General features: G+C 58.1%; 1 protein-coding gene across 2 annotated transcripts in view; it reads right to left on the reverse strand.

The window, feature by feature from the left end:
* The window catches only part of LOC147359756 (maestro heat-like repeat family member 5), a 59,544-nt gene continuing 41,231 nt past the window's right edge, over positions 1-18,313 (reverse strand). For both annotated transcript variants that reach the window (XM_086337565.1, XM_086337566.1), the window contains exons 20-30: positions 12,564-12,720; positions 11,169-11,350; positions 5,211-5,351; positions 4,658-4,772; positions 3,843-3,986; positions 2,722-2,898; positions 1,729-1,884; positions 1,061-1,183; positions 860-962; positions 466-540; positions 1-232 (exon numbers count right to left, since the gene is read on the reverse strand). In XM_086337565.1, the coding sequence (XP_086193691.1) occupies positions 135-232; positions 466-540; positions 860-962; positions 1,061-1,183; positions 1,729-1,884; positions 2,722-2,898; positions 3,843-3,986; positions 4,658-4,772; positions 5,211-5,351; positions 11,169-11,350; positions 12,564-12,720 (1,471 nt within the window). In that variant the 3' untranslated portion in view covers positions 1-134. The remainder of the gene's footprint in view (positions 233-465; positions 541-859; positions 963-1,060; positions 1,184-1,728; positions 1,885-2,721; positions 2,899-3,842; positions 3,987-4,657; positions 4,773-5,210; positions 5,352-11,168; positions 11,351-12,563; positions 12,721-18,313) is intronic.

The raw sequence follows: 18,313 nt of genomic DNA on the forward strand, positions 1-18,313 counted from the left end.
TTTGTTGAATCTAGATCTTTCTTTCAAATGGAAAAATGTCATGTAGCCAAGCTCTATGCAGACAGGGCAGGGCTGCGCGGTGTGGTGGGCACGGGGGAGGGGGACGGGGGGGCGGGGCGGATGACAGCTGGAGGTCACCGCGGTCTGGCTGCCATCTTCTGAAGGAAGGAGGCCTGCCTGCTGGCGAAGTCTCGGACGCTGGGTTCGGGACTCTTTTTGAGATCCTCAAAAGCTCCAGGAAAGGAGGGACGAATCAGAGGTACCCTCCACGCCCCGTCTGCCCACAGCCCTGGTGGAGTAGCACCCTCCTTCCCACATGGGGTGGGGGCAGTTGGGCACCCAGACCCCACCTCCTCGGCCTTCCAGGCCTGGGCACTCCCTTTCCCTACCCTGCCCGCTGTGTTTGGGGGCCCGTGCTCCCTGCTGACATGGATAGGGGTAGATGGAGTAAGGATGATCCCTTACTGCAGAACAGCAGCTTTGTGTCCACGTCACTGACCATCTGGGACACGGCCCGGGGGTGGTAGCAGATGGTATAACCTGTGTGACAGACAAGGAGCATGCTGGCTAGTGGGAGGGGGCTGCTGAACCTCTCCCCTCTTCCCTCTCTCCCTCTCCCCCTCCCTGGCATAGGGAAGGAGTTCTCCTGTGTGAGGGACCGCTGGAAAGACAGGGCCAGAACACAGAAGGGCCCGGCCCAAAGAACTGAACCCCTGAGACCCCCTCACTTGCCCCTCTCCTCGCTTGCCAGCGGAACCCACGTTCCAGCTGCAGTGGAGGAACGGGTGAGGGTGAGGGTCAGGGTGCTCAGGCAGGGCCGGCCTGGGGGTCCCTGAGCCCGGCCCCCCGCCCTGCTCACCTATGAAGAGTGCCGCCCAGGTCTTGATGTGGTCATGGCGGCTGTGCAGGTAGCTGAGGGCCTGCGCCAAGTGGATGCCAAACTCCTCCTGGCTGTGGCTCATCTGGGGAGCACGTCTCTGTCACTCACTGGGGCCAGAGCTGGCCGGCCCCAGGGACCTGGCGGCCAGCCTCCCGTCCCCTCCCCGCTGCGGGCCCTCACCAGGCAGTTCCAGAGGAAGTGGCGGGCGCTGAGGCCCTTCTCCCAGGCCAGCGCGCAGAAGAGGGTGTGCTGCGGCCGCCACCGGAGCAGCACGGAGCAGCGGTAGAAGGCGAACTTGGCCTGCTGCGGGACAGCAGGGAGGGCCGGGCGTGGGCGGTGGCTCTGAGGAAGCTGCAGTGGGCGCGGCCCTCCTGGGCTCCCCGGCTCCTTCCCGCTGCCTTCAGGCTGCACCCTGAGCCCACCCGCCTCCCTGGCCAGCACCACGGCCCCGCTGGACTGAAGGCAGTGTTCAGTCCCTATCCGCTTAGAAACTGGCTGCTTGTTTATCCCCCCAGTGGCCGGGAGCTGCAGGAAGGCTGAGCAATTCTTAATGGCCTGGTGCGGGGCACTGGCTGGCACACGCAGGGCTCAGCCCATATTTCAAGTTCAATGAACCACCTGCACCCGAGGACATGCCTGGCGCTGGAGACACAGCAGTGAGCAGGACAGACGGTGTCCTGACCACAGATGCACAGCCACACATGGGCACGTGTGTGCACACAGGGAGGAGCAGGAACCCAGGGAGGGGCTGGCCCCGCGGCCCAGGGGGTGTCCCTGGCTCTCAGCAGCACCCTGCCCGCCGTGGGGCCCCAGCCCCGCCAAGGCGAAGGCCGGGCGCAGGCACTGACCGTGACGACGGCGGGGCAGGGGTCCTTCAGGTGCAGGAGCAGGGGCACCATGCTCTGGTGCACCTGGGCTCGCAGCCCGCCCAGCTGCTGGCCTGCCACCGACGCCACCAGGTCCCCGAACAGGGCCATGGCCGCTGCCCGGACCCCGTCCCGCTCCTGCAAGACAGAGGTTTGGAGCCCAGCCAGACCCTCCTTGGGACCCTCCACTCAGGCGGGACGTGGGGCCCAGTACCCTCAGCAGGACTCCTTCATTGGGGCTCCAGACTCCAGGAACAGACCTCAGCCTCCCCCCTCAGACAGGCTCTGGGGCAGGACTCGGCCTCCCCCCTCAGACAAGACTCTGGGCAGGACTCGGCCTCCCCCCTCAGACAGGGCTCTGGGCAGGACTTGGCCTCCCCCCTCAGACAGGGCTCAGGGCAGGACTCGGCCTCCCCCCTCAGACAGGGCTCAGGGCAGGGCTGCACCTCCCCCTCATACAGAGCTCTTGGAAGGACTCAGCCTCCCCCCCTCAGACAGGGCTCTGGGCAGGGCTGCGCCTCCCCCCTCACACACCTCTCGGGGCAGGGCTGTGCTTCCCACCTCCACCAGCCCCTGGGGAGGGTCACAGCCATCCTCAGGGACCTACACTCATTCCTCTCTCATGCCTGTGGTTGCATCCTGACAACCCAGGTGTCACGGATGCTGACTTGGGAGGGCAGGCTTATCCCTCTGACTTGCCCTGAAGGAGAATCTGTTATCCACAGGGGCTCATGAGTCAGGAGGGTAGGGACGCGTGGGGCTGAGATGAAGGTTGGCGTTCAGCTGAAGGTGCAGGGCGAGTGCCAGCGGCAGCCCCTGGCCAGCCCACCTGTGCCACACACGCCACACACCCAGGGAGCTGCCCTGCCCCTCCACCTCCCTGCCCCAGTGGGACAGCGGCCTTCAAGGAAGGGAGCCGGGGAAGGCGCTGGAGGGCCACGAGATGGGGTGCCCGCCCCTCCCGGGCGCACTCACATCATCGAAGAAGGAGCGGGTGTTGATGGCAATGCTGAGGCCCTGGGCCTCCGTGCTGTGTGCGCCCAGACGGTGCAGCACGTCCGACACGGTGCCCATGACGCGCACCAGCACCTGCCCGCTGCTCTGGAAGAAGCCGTTGAGGAAGGGCGGCAGCTGTCCGCGGAGCAGGCTTCCCTGCGGGGGCGGGTGCCGGTGGGCCGTGCGAGCCGGGGCTGGCTCCCTCTGCGGCCCCTTTCCAGACCCCCATCCATGCCTGGGCACCCACACTGTACCCACCCCACTCCATCTCGCCCTGGCTCTGCCGTCCGGGGACACGTGCTCCTAGCCCTGGTCTGTCCCCCGGGAGTTGTGGACAGACGGGACAGGGTTCCTCTCTCTGAGACCCTGCGGTCCTCCTGGGGTCAGGGGAGCACTAACCCATGTCAGTCGGCTGCCAGGGCCTTCCTGTCTGTCCCCTTTCTGGCCAGAGGGCCCCCCGCCAAGTCCTGGAGACCAACTTTCCCTTCCTCCGCCCTACCCTGCCTTTGCCCCTATTCCTGGCTTCCCCAGGAGTCAGAGGGGTCTTGGGGGCTAGACAAGACAAATTTGGTTGGGTGGGTACCACTGAAGTCACTGGCATCTCACGTCGCAGGGAGGTGGGTGCACCAGTGGTGACCCCAGACCTTCTAAGTGGCAATGACCATTTCCCAGCTTTACATTACTTTAAAAAGGAAAAGCTAAGTTCCTTTTCCACAAGTTCTTTCTGCTCCTCTTGGGTGCAGTGTGAACTGTTTGGATGAACTGTCAGGAAGTGACATGTCAGCAAATGAACAGTTTCTACCATCAAAGACCTTATCAGGGACTCCTTGTGCAAGCTAGGCTGGTTTTGCAACTTTCAAACAAGTTTTCGGCAGCTTCATTGGCTTCCTAAACTCTGTCTGGTTCTACAATATTAGATCTGTTTTCAGCCAGTGAGTCACTTAACAGCACAAACCCTCTCTGAGCACCACCTGGGTGCTGGGATGCAGGTCCGACCACCGACTGGACCAGCAGGGCAGGTTTCTAACGGCAACGACACAAAAGCCCTGTGCACCCAGCCGCTCTCCGGGGCGTCTATCACCGCTCCCGCACCCGCTTACCTTCTCCGGGTGGAAAAGAATGTTCCCTAGGCCCTGTAGGCTCAGCACGCGGATCTCGGGGCTGGGGTCCCTGAGGCTTCGCACCAGCACGGACAGGGCAACCTCTTTGGGGAGCACCTCCAGCAGGGTGGGGCTGTAGAGGAACTGGGAGCCCCCGGGCAGGCGGATCAGGCTTGGCAGCCTCTTGTAGGGGGCCTGTGTCTGTGGGATCCGGGCTCTAGGACCAGGGCTGGGGCTCGGGGAGGGTGGCTGACCTGCCCCTCTCTGGGTATCTTGGTTAATGAGTGTTTGAAACCCAGTGCCAAGCTGCTTCAATCCTTCAGTGCATAACTGGGGAAACGGGCCCAGAGGGGGAAAGGGCCTTGTCTGAGGTCACACAGCGAAGCTGGGAACAACATACTCAATGCAGCCTGGCTCATAGGGCACCTGGAGACCCAGCCCCATGGAGGGAGAGCCAGATTCACTACAGGGGTGGTGTGTGGAGTCACACCAGGCTCTGTCCATTGTGGAAATGACAAAGGCCCTCACCTGTCTGGCCATGGCCCAGCTCTCAGCCCCAGGGCCTGGTATACCCAGTGCCTGTCTGGCTCCAGCCATTGCCCTCTCAGCTTCACCGTTCCAGGGGTGAGACCCCAAGACATCAGGGCTGGGGAGGAGAGAGACGGTCCCCCAGGATGCAGGTGGAGAGGGGCCTAAACCAGGAGCCCCCGACCATGGGCCCCGAGGAGCTGGGAGTGGGAAGGCGGGGTGTGAGGAATCTGTTGGTCAAGGGAGGTCCTAGTGGGTTCAGCTGGAGACAGGGTGCAGGCCCCCACCTCCGTGAAGATGATGATGGCCGTCTTCCGCTCCCGCTCCTCCCGGCTATGCAGGTTGGGCAGCAGCTGGAAGGTCAGCGCCTTGATCTGTCTGCACTGGTTCTGCACCATGGCCCTGGGCGCAGGGTGAAGGCGGGCAGGCTCGTGGGCACAGCCCCTGGCCACCCTCCTGCCACCACCCACCCAGGGGCCCGGTGGCCAGAAGCGTTGCTGAGCGGAGTGGGCACGCCTCTGTCTGACCTTCTCCTGCTCCTTCTGCACCCACTGGCGTGGGCCAAGCATGGGATGGACAGAGGAGTGGACCTGGCCCTGGTCCCCTAGGAGCCTCCGGCCAAGACGGGGGCTAGGCGTCGGGCAAGAGGTCTGCATTCTAGGCTCCCAGGGTGTGCCAGTGAGCCGCGCCATCCGTACCCTGGCACCCTGTGTGCACACGTGTGAGTCCTTGGGGCTGTGCTCATGGCAGGTCCTGGGGGTCGCTGCAGTCCGTAGCCCAGCCTCCTGGGCAGGGCTGACCCAGGACGGGCCCCTTCCCCTGGCCCCACCCCGCCCCTACCTGGCGAGGAGGCCCACGCCCTGTGGGTAGGTGTGGATGGTGGCAAAGAGGTCCCAGGCGCCCTGCAGCTCCATGTAGGCGAAGTCCTGCCAGTGCCTGGTGGTGGACAGCAGGCTTTTCAGCGCCTCCAGTGACGTGCTGCTGGGGAGCAGAGGGGTCACTGGGCAGCCTCAGCCCCGGGGAGAGTGCCCACCTGCCCTGGGTGGAAAGGTCCCTCCTGGCTTCCGTCCCTGCTCCGGGCCTGGCAGCACCAAGCCTCCCTGGGGCAGCTTGCTCCTGCCCTCCTTCAGCAGAAATGTTGGGGTGTAGGATCGGCAGGGGCTGTCCTGGGATAGGGGTGGTTCCAGGGGGAAGCTCCAGATAGGCTAGGCGCATGGTCAGTGGGAGATGCCTGCAGCTGGCTTTTCAGGGCTGAGGCTGAGAGGACAGGGCTTGAGAGAGAAGTAGAGATACCAGGGGACCAGTGATTCCCCAAGTTGCAGGGTGGAGGGGGTCTGACTGAGCCTTGACAGACTGTGCTATTTGGATGTGGGACTGAGAATGCAGGGGGAGTGGACGGGGTGGGAGGGCAGCTGGGGGTGTGGCATTACGGGAGCCCAGAGAGTGCTGGGACCCTGAAGATGCGGGAAACCGGGTTCCGCTGGCGGCGTGTTTGTGTGGGCTCAAGACAGTGTGCCAGACTGCAGCAGGGTGAGACCGCCTGTGGGTCAGGGACTGTGCTGCCCGGGGGCCCTGTCCTGCTCACACAGCCCGGCCAGGGCCCGCAGAAGCAGAGCCCAGCCAGGCTCCGGGCTCCACGCCTGCGCAGTGCTGTCGAGCCACAGGCCCAGGGCTGCCCCAGGCCCCGCAGGGCCGAGGGCCCAGGAATAGCTCTCTGGTCTGTCTCCCCGCCCAGCCACCCCGTGCCTGGTGGCTCCCCCTGGACCTGTGAGCGGCCCCCGGAGCGAGGCTGTCAGCTCTGACCAGGGGCCAGCCACTCTGATCAGATTTGCAAAACCTGATGTGAAGGGATGAAATGCCACTCCGTGAGTCCCCGGTGGTGCCCGCACAAATGTCAGCGGGCCTGTCCTCTCACCCCAAGCCGTGCCACCGAGAAGTGGCTGAGTTTTCGGGGTCACTGGTCTCAGCCGGAGTGACGACGGCTTTGGGGGAAGGGGGCTCCGGGTGGAGTGGCATTTTGTCTGCTCTGTGAGGACTCTTGGAATCTTCTGGTCCCGGGGCACCGTGGGGTCACTGTGCCCCACAGCCGCACCAGGGCATCCTTGGGGCTCCCTTGCTGATTCTCGGGGTGAATGACCTCCCTTGTGGGGACCCCTGGCCTTGCACCAGGACCTGTGTCACCTGAAACCCACGCAGCCCCGTGACCAGCAGACGGCAGAGCCCCTGGGGTCCAAGGCCAGCCGCGCAGGACTCCCCTCCCTTCCTGCTTCGCCCTGGGAGGCCAGGGGCAGAGGGCCCTGAAGATGAGGCGGGGCCTGGAGGGCAAGGTGCGGAGGTGGGGAGCCTGCGGGGTCCGCCCGGAGCTGGGGCTTCCTGTGCGTCAGCACCCTGGGACGCGTCCCCAGGCTGATGAGGGACTGGGGCGGGACTCTTCCTCTCCAGCTGGAGCCCCGCCGCCGGACGCGAGCCTCCGGAGGCAGTGTGGGGTCTCCTCACGCTTCCACGTCTCTCCAGTGCCTACCAGGTCTTGTCACTCCCTCGGCATGGAGCCCCCATGGCTCCCCCCGCTTCAGGGTCCCCTCCTTCCTGTCTCTCCACTTTGGGGTCCCCCTGCCTGGAAGGCTGTCCACCCTTCCTTCCCCACACAGTGACCTCTAACCATCTTTCAGATCTGTGCTCAGAGCCCGTCCTCAGAGACCCACAGGTAGGGGCACCCCTGTGTCTTCCCCTGCGAGGCTCTGCCTCACCTCGTGGCCCTCTCCAGGCATCGTCACTGGGCCGTCACCGGACCCTGTCTGCATTTCCATGGGGCTGAGCTCCTGAGCACATGGATGCCTCCCTGCTGACAGCACGCTCAGGGGCACAGCACACACCGTCTGTATTCATTAGTAAGAGTGGGGCCCCCAGTACACTTAGCAAGTTTCGACCGAATGATCCACGGTCTGTTAATCCTTTCTTCTTTTCGACCTCAGAGCGGGAGGGCGGCCAAGGCTGAGGGCAGGAAAGGAGGCGGGTCCGAGCAGGACTGTGGGGACTCCAGGCTGGGGCATAGCACCTCCCCATCCATCCCTCCCTGCTCAGGGATCCCAGCTCACTCCCTGTGATGTCACAACTCACCGCGAGTCTGAGGAGTCAGGGGGCCCCCAGGGCCCGAGACCACAGCACCCCAACTGGACAAATCCAAGAGAAGACAGGTGGGCTGGGGTCCTGACTTCCAACCCTCAACTGAGGCCCAGAGTGTCGGCCGCTCACCCAGGGTCGCCCTAGCATAGAGGCTGCCCAGTCCTCTGTTGCTCCTGACCCTCCCAACACCTAGGGAGGGACCAGCCCCTCCCACAGAAGAAGAAACCAAGGCTGTGAGACGAGCGACCAGCCCGGAGCGCTCACAGCAGGGTTAGGAGGCGATCTTGGATCTCAGATCCAGGTGGCACACAGCATGTTATTATTCATTGCTGATTTGTTACTTGTCAACTGCCAAAACCTAGGGCTGCGAATACAGTTTTAAATAAGAGAGCTTTAAATTAAACTTAAAGCTTTAAGTTGAAAAGAAGACTAATCAGGAAGTAAGAAACAAAAGGAAGCACCTTGTGTCACAGTGAGAGATTACTCAACAGTAACTTCATATACTCTCAAGAGAGTCTCTTGGACTACAAGGAGATCAAACCAGTCCATCCTAAAGGAATTCAGTCCTGAATATTCATTGGAAGGACTGATGCTGAAGCTGAAGCTCCAATACTTTGGCCACCTGATGCGAAGAATTGACTCATTGAAAAAGACCCTGATGCTGGGAAAGATTGAAGGCTGGAGAAGGGCCTGACGAGGATGAGATGGTTGGATGGCATCACTGACTTGATGGACATGAGTTTGAGCAAGCTCTGGGAGTTGGTGAAGGACAGGGAAGCCTGGCCTGCTGCAGTCCATGGAGTCGCAAAGGGTCGGACACGTCTGAGCGACTGAACTGAACTGAACTTTATTTACAAGCTTCCTGGCAGCCAGGGCAAAAAGGGAAATATGTTGGCTTATACCTCTAAGTGGTTGATGGGCATGTCTTTGGAATGAGGAGAAATGAGATGCTCCATTAGAGTTAAAGAGACTCAGCCCATAATGGATGAAACAAGAGGAATGAGAAGTCCTTCGTAGGGTGGGATGGACATCGACTTGAGAAGGAGCTGGCTGAGAACTGACCAAAGCAGGAAATGTCTCTACAAGAAAGGGGTTCTGCTCATCAGAGATGCACAGGAAGGGGAGGGTCCCACAGTCAGGGCTGGAATGGGTGCTTGTGTCCTGGCAGGAAGTGGAACCAAACCCTCACTTGTTGGTCCCAGGGGCCAGCCCAGCTCAGCAGGATGCCAGGAACCTCAGAGGCCCAGGACTAGCCTGACTCTGCCTTGAGTCTTGCATGGCTGTCAGAGGTACGGCTGCAACCCCTCCCCACAGTGCTCTCGGGGGCAACCACAGGCCAGTGGGCCTCTCAACAGCTGCGCCCAGATTCCTCCTTGGCACCCAGCTCCCTCGATCCTCTGCATCCTCCAGGCGTCAGACTTGGGACTGCAGTGCTCCGCTTACACTCTGAGGCCTCTCCCGCCCTCTGAGGCCTGGGAGCGGCTGCAGACCTCCTCAATGTCCTTGACGGCTGGCCAGCATCGCTGCTGACTGGCCTGCCCCACTCCCGGGTCCCTGGGGATGGTACCAGTACTGTAGCTGTCCTCTGGGGAAGGGGGCCCAGGTCCCATCCTAGCTCCAGGGAGGGTGTGGACCCAGACCTGCTTAGTAGGAGTCCTACCTGCCCCTGTGGCCAAGGCGATTGGTTCAGGGGTGAGTGTGTGAGCTAAGCTGGGCCCATCAAAGCTGAGGGACTGAGACCAGAGTGCCGGTCTGTTCTGTGGTTGCTGGACCCCCACCCTTCTCTTCAGAAGAATCAGCCCAGAGAGAAGCCAAGACCCGAGAGATGGAAGGGGAGGGCTGATGCTGCTGGAGCATGTTGGTACAGCTGGCTCTGAGCAGAAGGCCCCTGACTCCCCAGTGAGATGACAGACACCCTTGCTCTCCAGGGGAGAGCCCTACATGAGACAGACAGACGTCCCTGCTCCCCAGAGCCTCCATCATACGGGGCACAGATGACAGCTGTAGATGGGAGAACATAACAGTGAGGAGCAGGACTGCTGTTGTACGGAGGTGGTTGGGAGCCACAGGAGGTGAGGCCGTCGGGAAGAACGTCCCAGGAAGAGGGCACAGCAAGTGCAAAGGCCCTGAGGCAGGAGCGTGGGCTCCGAGGAACGGTAGGAAGACGCTGAGGCTGGAGCAGAAGGTTCATGTAGAGGATGACGATGTGTGGCAGGAAATGAGGTTCTGGAGGTGATGGGGAGCCAGATGCAGGGCCACTGGACTGCTGGAAGGATTCAGCCCTTCTTGGAGTTAAAAGAAGGGGAAGAGGAAGGGAGGGTTCCAAGCACAGGTGAGGCCTGATCTGACCTGGGGTGGAGGGCAGCAAGGAGGGGGCAGGGGAGGAACAGGTGGAGGCTGGCCCCATGGGGGCAGGGGAGGGAAGCTGATGGATGGAGGCGGTTCATCAGAGCTTTCTCCTAACCCTCCTATTTCGGGGAGGAGAACGTTTTATTAGCTTATTAGGGAAGATTCATGCATTTTGTATGGTTGATTTGAATAAAAAAGAACTTTATGCACATTCGAATTCAGAAGCAATATGAGAGAAGTGACATTTTTTTTTTCAGTGATGTGCCTTGGGGAGAGCTGTTCAAACTGACAAATTGTGTGAAGCACATCGTAATACAAACAAATGAAAAGAGTCAGCCCCAGCGGTTTTTAAAGACTCGCTTAATGGATTTCTCAAGATGCACCCTCGTGCAGGGGAAGGCCAGGCGGCCAGCCAGTGCCACCACCCGAGTGAGGCGTGGGGCATGGACCCTCCCGCACAAGTCCTGTCCACATGGTCAAGGTGCGGGCGTGGGGGAGGCTGACAACTGTCCACGACCTCAGAGCCAGAAGGTGTCAGGGTCGAGCACCCTGTGCAACAGCATCTGGTGGGCATCTGCCTGCAGGGCCAAGTGGTCGCTGGGCAGACACCCCTGCCATTCTATGGGCTCTAGGTCGGCAGCACACAGACACTCTGTGTGGCTTGGGGAAGCCTCTGGCTCGCTCCGAGCCTGTTTCCTCATCCGTCAAAGGGGAAGGCAATATTCGTCTCAGAATCCCCGCAGGGACCACATGTGGGTAAGATCCGGTGCACTGTGCCGGCCCTGGGAGTCCCTGTGGGCCAGCTGCCACCGGGCATCCTGGCTGCCAGGCACCCACAGTCCAAGGAAGTGGGACACCCACCTGCCCTCCACGCTGACTGCTGGAGGCAGCCGTGTTTGGAATCACATCTGTTGGGGATCCAACTGTGTCCCCAGAAACCATCCAAGTCCTGACACCGGGTACCCAGGAACATAACCTCATTTGGGTCTTTGCAAATGGAATCAAGTTACGATGAGGTCAGGGTGGCCCTAGTTCACCAGGACTGACGTCCTCATAAGAAGAGAGCAATCGAGACAAGAGACACACGGTGAAGCTGGAGGCAGAAACTGGAGGAGGCCATCTACAAGCCGGGAGCACCCAGGAGGCGGGAAGGAGCCTCCCCTGCAGGTTTCGGAGGCGTGCGGCTCTGCCAACCTTGGATCTGGAGCGCCAGCCTCTGGCACCGCGCGAGAATACCCGCCTGCGGCTCTAAGCTGCCTGGCGGTGGAGCTCTGTCCTTCAGCCCTGGGAAGCCCGCGCACCGCCTCTCTGGGGCCCGGGCCTTACCTCTGGGGGCCGAACAGGGCGGTCTCCTGGGCCTCCTTGCCGGGCTGGGGCTCCTCGGGCAGGTTCAGCTCCAGGAGGTAGTGCGTCTGGGAGAGGAGGGCCAGGAGCAGCTCGGGAAAGGCCTCCTGCACAGCCTGCTTGAACTCGCGGGCGAACTGCAGCTCGTGCAGCGTGTTCATGGCCTGTGGGGGTGGCAGGGGACGCTGAGGGGCCGGGCTTCCCACAAAACCCACTGCCGACCTCACCTCCCTGTGCCTGCCTGCTGTCTCCGGGACCACAGCCAAGTCCCCGTGTGAGACGTACCTCTGGGGGTCGCGGCCTGCTCTCTGGACCCTGCATGCTCCCCGCCCGCCCCCTCCCATTGCCGGCCCTGCAGGTGGGTCCTCCAGCCCACCATCCCCGTCTGCTCTGCCCTCCACCCTTAGTCACTGCCTCGTGCCTGGCCCCTCCGCCCTGTGGGCTGTGCTCCCTGCAATGCCCCCAACACAGAGCCTGGCACATGCCCGTGAATGAATGCTGGGTGGGGGACACACGGTCCTGGAAGGGGGAGCTACCAGACATCAGCCCCAGGGCCTCCCACACCTGGAGAGGGGCCTTGGGTCCAGAATATTCTCAAGGTGGGGGGGATGACAAGAGGAGGGCGGGACCCAGGAAGGCCGCCCTGCTGACCCCATGCTGAGTCTGGTCTCCAACAGGGAGGTTCCGGGTCTGGGGGTGTTGAGGAGCCAGGCTGATGGAGGGCTGGCATGGAGACAGGGTGGGCTTCCCCGAGCACCGAGTGTGGCTGTCACACCCCTCGGCTGGGGGCAGCAGCTTGCCTAGGAGGCTCTGCCCACTGCTCAGGGGGCTAGGGGGTACAAGTGGGTTCTCAGCCCTGGATCAAACAGGGCTGGGGCACAGCTGCAGCCCTGTCAGAGTCCAGCCCAGGTGAGGCATGTTAGGAAACAAGCCTCCTGCTCCGGGGGCTGTGCAAGCAGGGTCTAGGCTTGTGGGGAAAGCTAGGGGGTGGGGTGGGGAGTGGGTGTGGACTTCTACAGGAGGGTGGGAGCCACTGGAGGCAGCCTACAAGATTCCTCCAGAACCCTATTATGGGGGCAGATTCACGAATCTCTCCATGCCCTTCCTCACTGCCTACACCTGGCGGGAGGGGTCCAGGGCCCTCGGTCGGGAAGTGGGGAGCTGGGCCTGGACCCAGGGTCAGCTCCCGGCTGGGGCCACCTCGGAGGCCCCCTTGTCCAGGCCAGGCTGGGCAGGCCAGGGCTTTCACAGCCTGAGTATGGGGCTCCCCCTCCCTGGGGCCTGGCACACGTGGTGGGTGCCTCACACCCATGTGTGACTGAACACACTCGAGAAGGCAGCTGGGATGGCACCTGGGGTGGTGGGGCAGAGACTCACGGCCAGGGAGCGCAGGTAGGCCTTCTTGGGCTGGGGGCTGCTGCCGCTGGTCCTAGTGGGCAGGGGCCGCTTCTGCAGCCAGCCCAGCAGCACGGCCAGCACCAGGTGGCTCACGGGTTGCTCGGCACCCAGGGCCCTCCACAATCGGAAAGCGTGGCTGCAGGCAAAGGGTGGTGTGAGGGCGGCACTGAGACTCCAGCCTGCCCAGCCTAGGTCACAGCAGCAGCCACCGTGCTCAGGGCTCAGGTGCCTGCAGTGGGGTGCCTGGGAGGAAGCCAGGCTGGTCCTGAGCTGAACCCTGGCAGGATGGGTGGGTGAGATGGGGGAGGGGCGTGAGGGCTGGGGCCTGGACAGCGGTGTGTGCGGCCCGGGGGCTGCACAGAGGTGGGGCTGGCTGCCCTGGCCCGTGGTCCCCGGTCTTCCCTCTTTCAGGCCCCTCTCATCCCAGTGGCAGACTCTGTCACCCTCCATGGCGCCTAAGTACAGTCAGGATAAGTCTAGCTGATACCCAAAGCTATCACTCTCTGACCCCTGCCCTCTGACCTCCAGCACCTGCCTGCCTTCCCTCCTCTCCTGCCTCTGGGCCTCCTCACAGGGCCTGTTCCCGCGCAGCCTTTAGGGCTTGCCATACAGTGGACGTTTCCTTCTAGGCCTGGGTTTGCTGGGGGCCACCAGCTCCCTGGGGCCTGACCTGGGCCAACTTAGGGGCCATCACTGGTGTGTGTAGGGCTTTGCAGAGTCCTTGTGCCCATTTTGCATGTGAGGAAACTGAGGACTAGAGATAAGGTGTGCCCTGATCAGGGCCCTGCCTCATAACCGGGAGCTGGTATTGGAGGTCAGGTGTGTCTAGTCCCATGGCCTTTCTGCCTGGTCTTGGGGTGTGGCCATCAGGGAAGGAGTGTAAGTGGAGATGAGGCCTGAGGTCAGCCCTTCAATCCCCGAGCTAAGAAGTCAGGGGACAGGCGGGAGCAGCCAGGAGGCTGAGCAGTAGCAGCCGGGGAGGTGTAGGGAGGGTCAGGCAAGTGTGGGCCTGGAAGCCACGTTAAGGAAGCGTTCCCAGCCCAGAAATAAGCCCACACAGACGTGCTCAACTAATTTACGACAAAGGAACTAAGAACATACAGCAGGGAAAGACAGTCTTTTCAACGAATGGTGTTGGGAAAACTGGGCAGCTTCATGCAAAATAATAAAATCGGACCTCTATCTTACCCCAAATACAAAAATTAACTCTAAATGATTGAAGACTTGCATGTAAGACCTGAAACTGTGTAACGCCTAGGAGAAAACATAGGCGGTAAGCTTTTGACGTCAGTCTTGGCAATCAGTTTTTGGATCTGACACCAAAAGCAGAGGGAACAAAAGCAAGAATCAACAAGCGACGGCATCAAACTGAAACGCTTCTGCCCGACAATGGAAACCATCAGCAAGATGAAAGGCGACATAGTAAACAGGAGGAAATATTTGCCAGTCATACTTATGAAAATGGGTTTTAATATCCAAAACATATGAAACACACACACAACTCAATTTCAAAAATAAACAAAAGCTCCCCACGCCGTCCAATTAAAAAATGGGCAGAGGATTTGAACAGACACTTCTCCAAAGAAGGTATACGGATGGCCAACAGGTCCATGAAAAGATGCTCTGCGTCTCTCATCATCAAGGACACGGGAATCAAAACCACAGTGAGCTGTCAGCTCACACCTGTTATCAAGGCGGCGGGGAATAATGAGTGCTGGCCAGGATGTGGAGGAAATAGAACCCTCACACTCTATTGGTGGAAATGTAAATTGGTGCAGCCATTATGGAAAACAGTATGAAGATTCATCAAAGCGCTAAAAATCGGACCACCACATGGCCTCACTTATGCGAATTTATATGAAGAATATGAAAACACTAATTTGAAAAGATATGTGAGCCCCCATGTTCATAGCAGCATTATTTATAATTGCCAAGACATGGAGAAGAAATAATTGCCCATCAACAGACACACGCAGGCTGTTGTTGTTCAGATGCTAAGTCATGTCCAAGTCTTTTGCAACCCCTTGGACTGTAGCCTGCCAAACTCCTCTGCCATGGGATTACCCAGGCAATAATACCGGAGAGCGTTGCTATTTCCTTCTCCAGGGGATCTTCCCTGACCAGGGATTGAACCCACGTCTCCTGCATCAACAGGCAGATTCTTTTCCACTGAGCTACCTGGGAAGCCCTATATGTGTGTATGTGTATGTGTGTGCATAAAATGAAATATCATTCAGCCATAAGAAAGAAGGAAATCTTGCCATTTGAGATAACGCGTATCAGCCTTGAGGGTATTATGTTCAGTGAAATAAATCAGAGACAGGAAGACCAATACCACATGATCTTGCTTATACATGGAATCTAAATGAAACCAAAATCCAACCCAAAGAAACAAAACCCAAGCTCCTCTCTACAGAGAACAGGTTGGGGGCTGCTAGAGGTGAGGAGTCGGAGGTACGCGAAATGGGGAAGTAAACCACAGGGACGTAATACAGTGCAGGGCGACTGCAACGGTCAGCATTGTCCTGCGTATTTCCAGCTTCTGCCACGTTACAAGTTCTCGTCACAAGGACAGAGATCTGTAACTAGGAATGATGACGACTAGACTTACTGTGGGGATCGTTTCACACTCCCGCCCCCAACAAAAAAGAAATGAGAAAGAGCTCCTAGGGGGTGAGAGTGGTTGACATGAACACATAGAAGAACCTGAAAGCTTATCAGAAAGTGACAGAAGCTAACCTAAAAAGGCTGCACAGGATGATTCCAGCTCTATGACATCCTGGGAAAGGCAAAACCATGGAGACTGTCAAAAGATCAGAGGTTGCCAGGGGTTTAGAGGAGGGAGGGATGAACAGACAGCGCAGGGGGCGGGGGCCACGAAGCTATTCTGTTTGATACTATGATAGTCAATACCTGTCATTGCGCATTTGTCCCATAGAATGTACATCCCCAAGAGCGGGCTGTAATGTAAACTATAGACCTGTTAATAATAATATAGCAATATTGGTTTATCAAGTGTAATAAGCCTACCACACTGAGGCAAGATGTTACCAAGAAAAGAGCCTGGCAGGAGAGGGAAGTAGATGGGAACTTTGCAACTTCTGCTGAATTTTTCTGTAAATCTAAAACAGCTCCAAAAAAAAGTCTATTTAAAAAAAAAAAAAGTGGAAAGAGACATACAATACAATCCTAAAGAAAGAAGAACTGATGTTACTAGATTTAGGTTAGATACAGAATCTAGACCTAAAAATCTACATTAATATAAGGCCAGTGAAAAAAGTCTTCAAAGACTATATGCATCGTGATGCTCTTTATATAAATTATAGAAACTGCAAATAAAATGTTTTAGGAATGTGTTTGGATGAAACACAGTATATAAAATGAAAGAAGAAGAATGGAGACCCTTGGGTGGGTGAGCAGGGGATGGAGCCAGTGCGGGCGGGCAGCCTGGTCCTCAGGCGCAGCTCGTAACCAGGGCCCCGGCTTCTGTCCCGACGAGGGCCTCCCAGGTGTGCATCTGATTGCCGAGAAGAATCCCTGTTCTACCTAAAGAACTAAATTAAAGAAAGCCGGCCACACCCAGAGCCAGGGTGGGTGAGCCAGGGTGACAAAGCAAGGGTTACTCCCGGTCCAGCTCCGAGGGCCGGTCCAATAAAACGGTCGCCCTAGGGTGGGCGAGGAAAAAGAGAACGAGGAAGCTTGGCGATGATTCTGAAGTTTACGGAGAAAGGCAAAGGGCCACGAATGGCCAGGACAGCCTCGCAGGAGGAGGAGGAGGAGGGGGCGGGGGAGGAGGAGGAAGGAGAGGCTTTCTGGCTCAGGGAGGTGAATCGTTCTAAAGTTGTAGGAATGAGAACGTTGGGTGCTGGCCTGGCCCAGGCAGCAGTGCCGGGCAGAGAGCCTGAGGGCAGGGCCCTGCACATGGCCCTCAGCTGGGCGGTCGGCGGGATGAATGAGAAAGGCAAAGCCCAGGGCTTTTTTTTTGCCTGGCCATGTGACATGTGGGATGGTAGTTCCTCGAAGACAGATTGAGGGCCCCCTGAATTGGGAGAGCAGTCTTAACCACTGCACCACCAGGGAAGTTCCCACACTCTAGAACTTTTATAAGGTAACGTCTGAGAATAAATGATGGACCTGGGAACTCCTCTTCATGAAAGGACCTAGTGAGGGAGAGACAGGAAAACTGCAAAGTGGAGAAGATATGTAATATAATAATCAACAGAGCCCTTGTACCCAGATTACGTAAAGAATTCCTAGAAATTGATAAGAAAAAGAGGGACAACCCAACAGAAAAATCTGTAGGATACTTGAACAGGCATCCCAAAGAAGATGCCCCAATGGCCAAAAATTGCATGAAAAGATGTACAATCTCATTATTTAATCAGAAAACTGAAAATTAACATGGAAATATGATTAATACCACTCACCAGACTGACTAAAAGTTTGATGGTTGGCTAAAAGATTGATGTTAAGTGTCAGTGAAGACGTGGAGTAACAGGAACTACATACATAAAAATACTGTGGGTGTGAGAGGTGGTTTAAACATGTTGGGAGTATCTTGCATCGTGAGATAGCATATTGAAAAGCAGAGACATTACTTTGCCAACAAAGGTCTGTCTAGTCAAGGCTACGGTTTTTCCAGTGGTCATGTATGGATGTGAGAGTTGGACTGTGAAGAAAGCTGAGCGCCGAAGAATTGATGCTTTTGAACTGTGGTGTTGGAGAAGACTCTTGAGAGTCCCTTGGACTGCAAGGAGATCCAACCAGTCCATTCTGAAGGAGATCAGCCCTGGGTGTTCTTTGGAAGGGATGATGCTAAAGCTGAAACTCCAGTACTTTGGCCACCTCATGAGAAGAGCTGACTCATTGGAAAAGACTCTGATACTGGGAGGGATTGGGGTCAGGAGGAAAAGGGGATGACAGAGGATGAGATGGCTGGATGGCATCACTGACTTGATGGACATGAGTTTGAGTGAACTCCAGGAGATGGTGATGGACAGGGAGGCCTGGTGTGCTGTGATTCATGGGGTCGCAAAGAGTTGGACACAACTGAGCAACTGAACTGAACTGAACTGAGGTGAGTAACATGACTGCACAGGGAAATTGAGTGTGGGTGTGTCTTAGGACACACGTATTTGCAGCTTCACAGCAGTGTTAAGCACAGACCCAAACTCAAACGTCCATCCACACTACAGGGGTAACTGGTGTTTACCAAGATGGGACAAGACACAGCAACTCAAAGTGAATGAACTCCAACTGTGTGTAACATAACGGGATGAATCTTAAACACACAATGTTGAGGGAAAAAAAAACAGACAACAAAAGACTACTGGAAGGGCATGAATCACACACTTCTGTTGGCACTTGTAGGACACACCACCGTTACTTCATGTGCTCCTAAGAAAGGGAAGCTATCCAAGACGGGAGTCGAATAGGGACCCCATCACAAAGGCGGGACCCCATGGGCTGTGTGTACACGGTGAGCGGGGTAAAACAAGAGAAGATAAAGAGCCTGTCCTGCAGGAAGAAACAGCGAGAAGACCCGGTGCTTGCTCAGCCTGTGAAGGGAAGAAGGAGGGTGCGCCTGAGAATCTGAACCACGAAACCTACACAGGGCTCTGAACTCACACCACCAGTGTGGCCCCCCCAAAAACCCTCCAGCAGGGACTTTAAAATTTGCACTGGTCTCCGGCTGAGAGTCCCCCCAGGTGACTGAGAACCCCCCACCC

This window comes from Bos grunniens, chromosome 14 (genome assembly GCF_055505025.1).
Source record: "Bos grunniens cultivar Pamir isolate PY7600 chromosome 14, Bosgru_T2T1.0, whole genome shotgun sequence".
In the NCBI taxonomy this organism is placed as follows: Eukaryota; Metazoa; Chordata; class Mammalia; order Artiodactyla; family Bovidae; genus Bos; species Bos grunniens.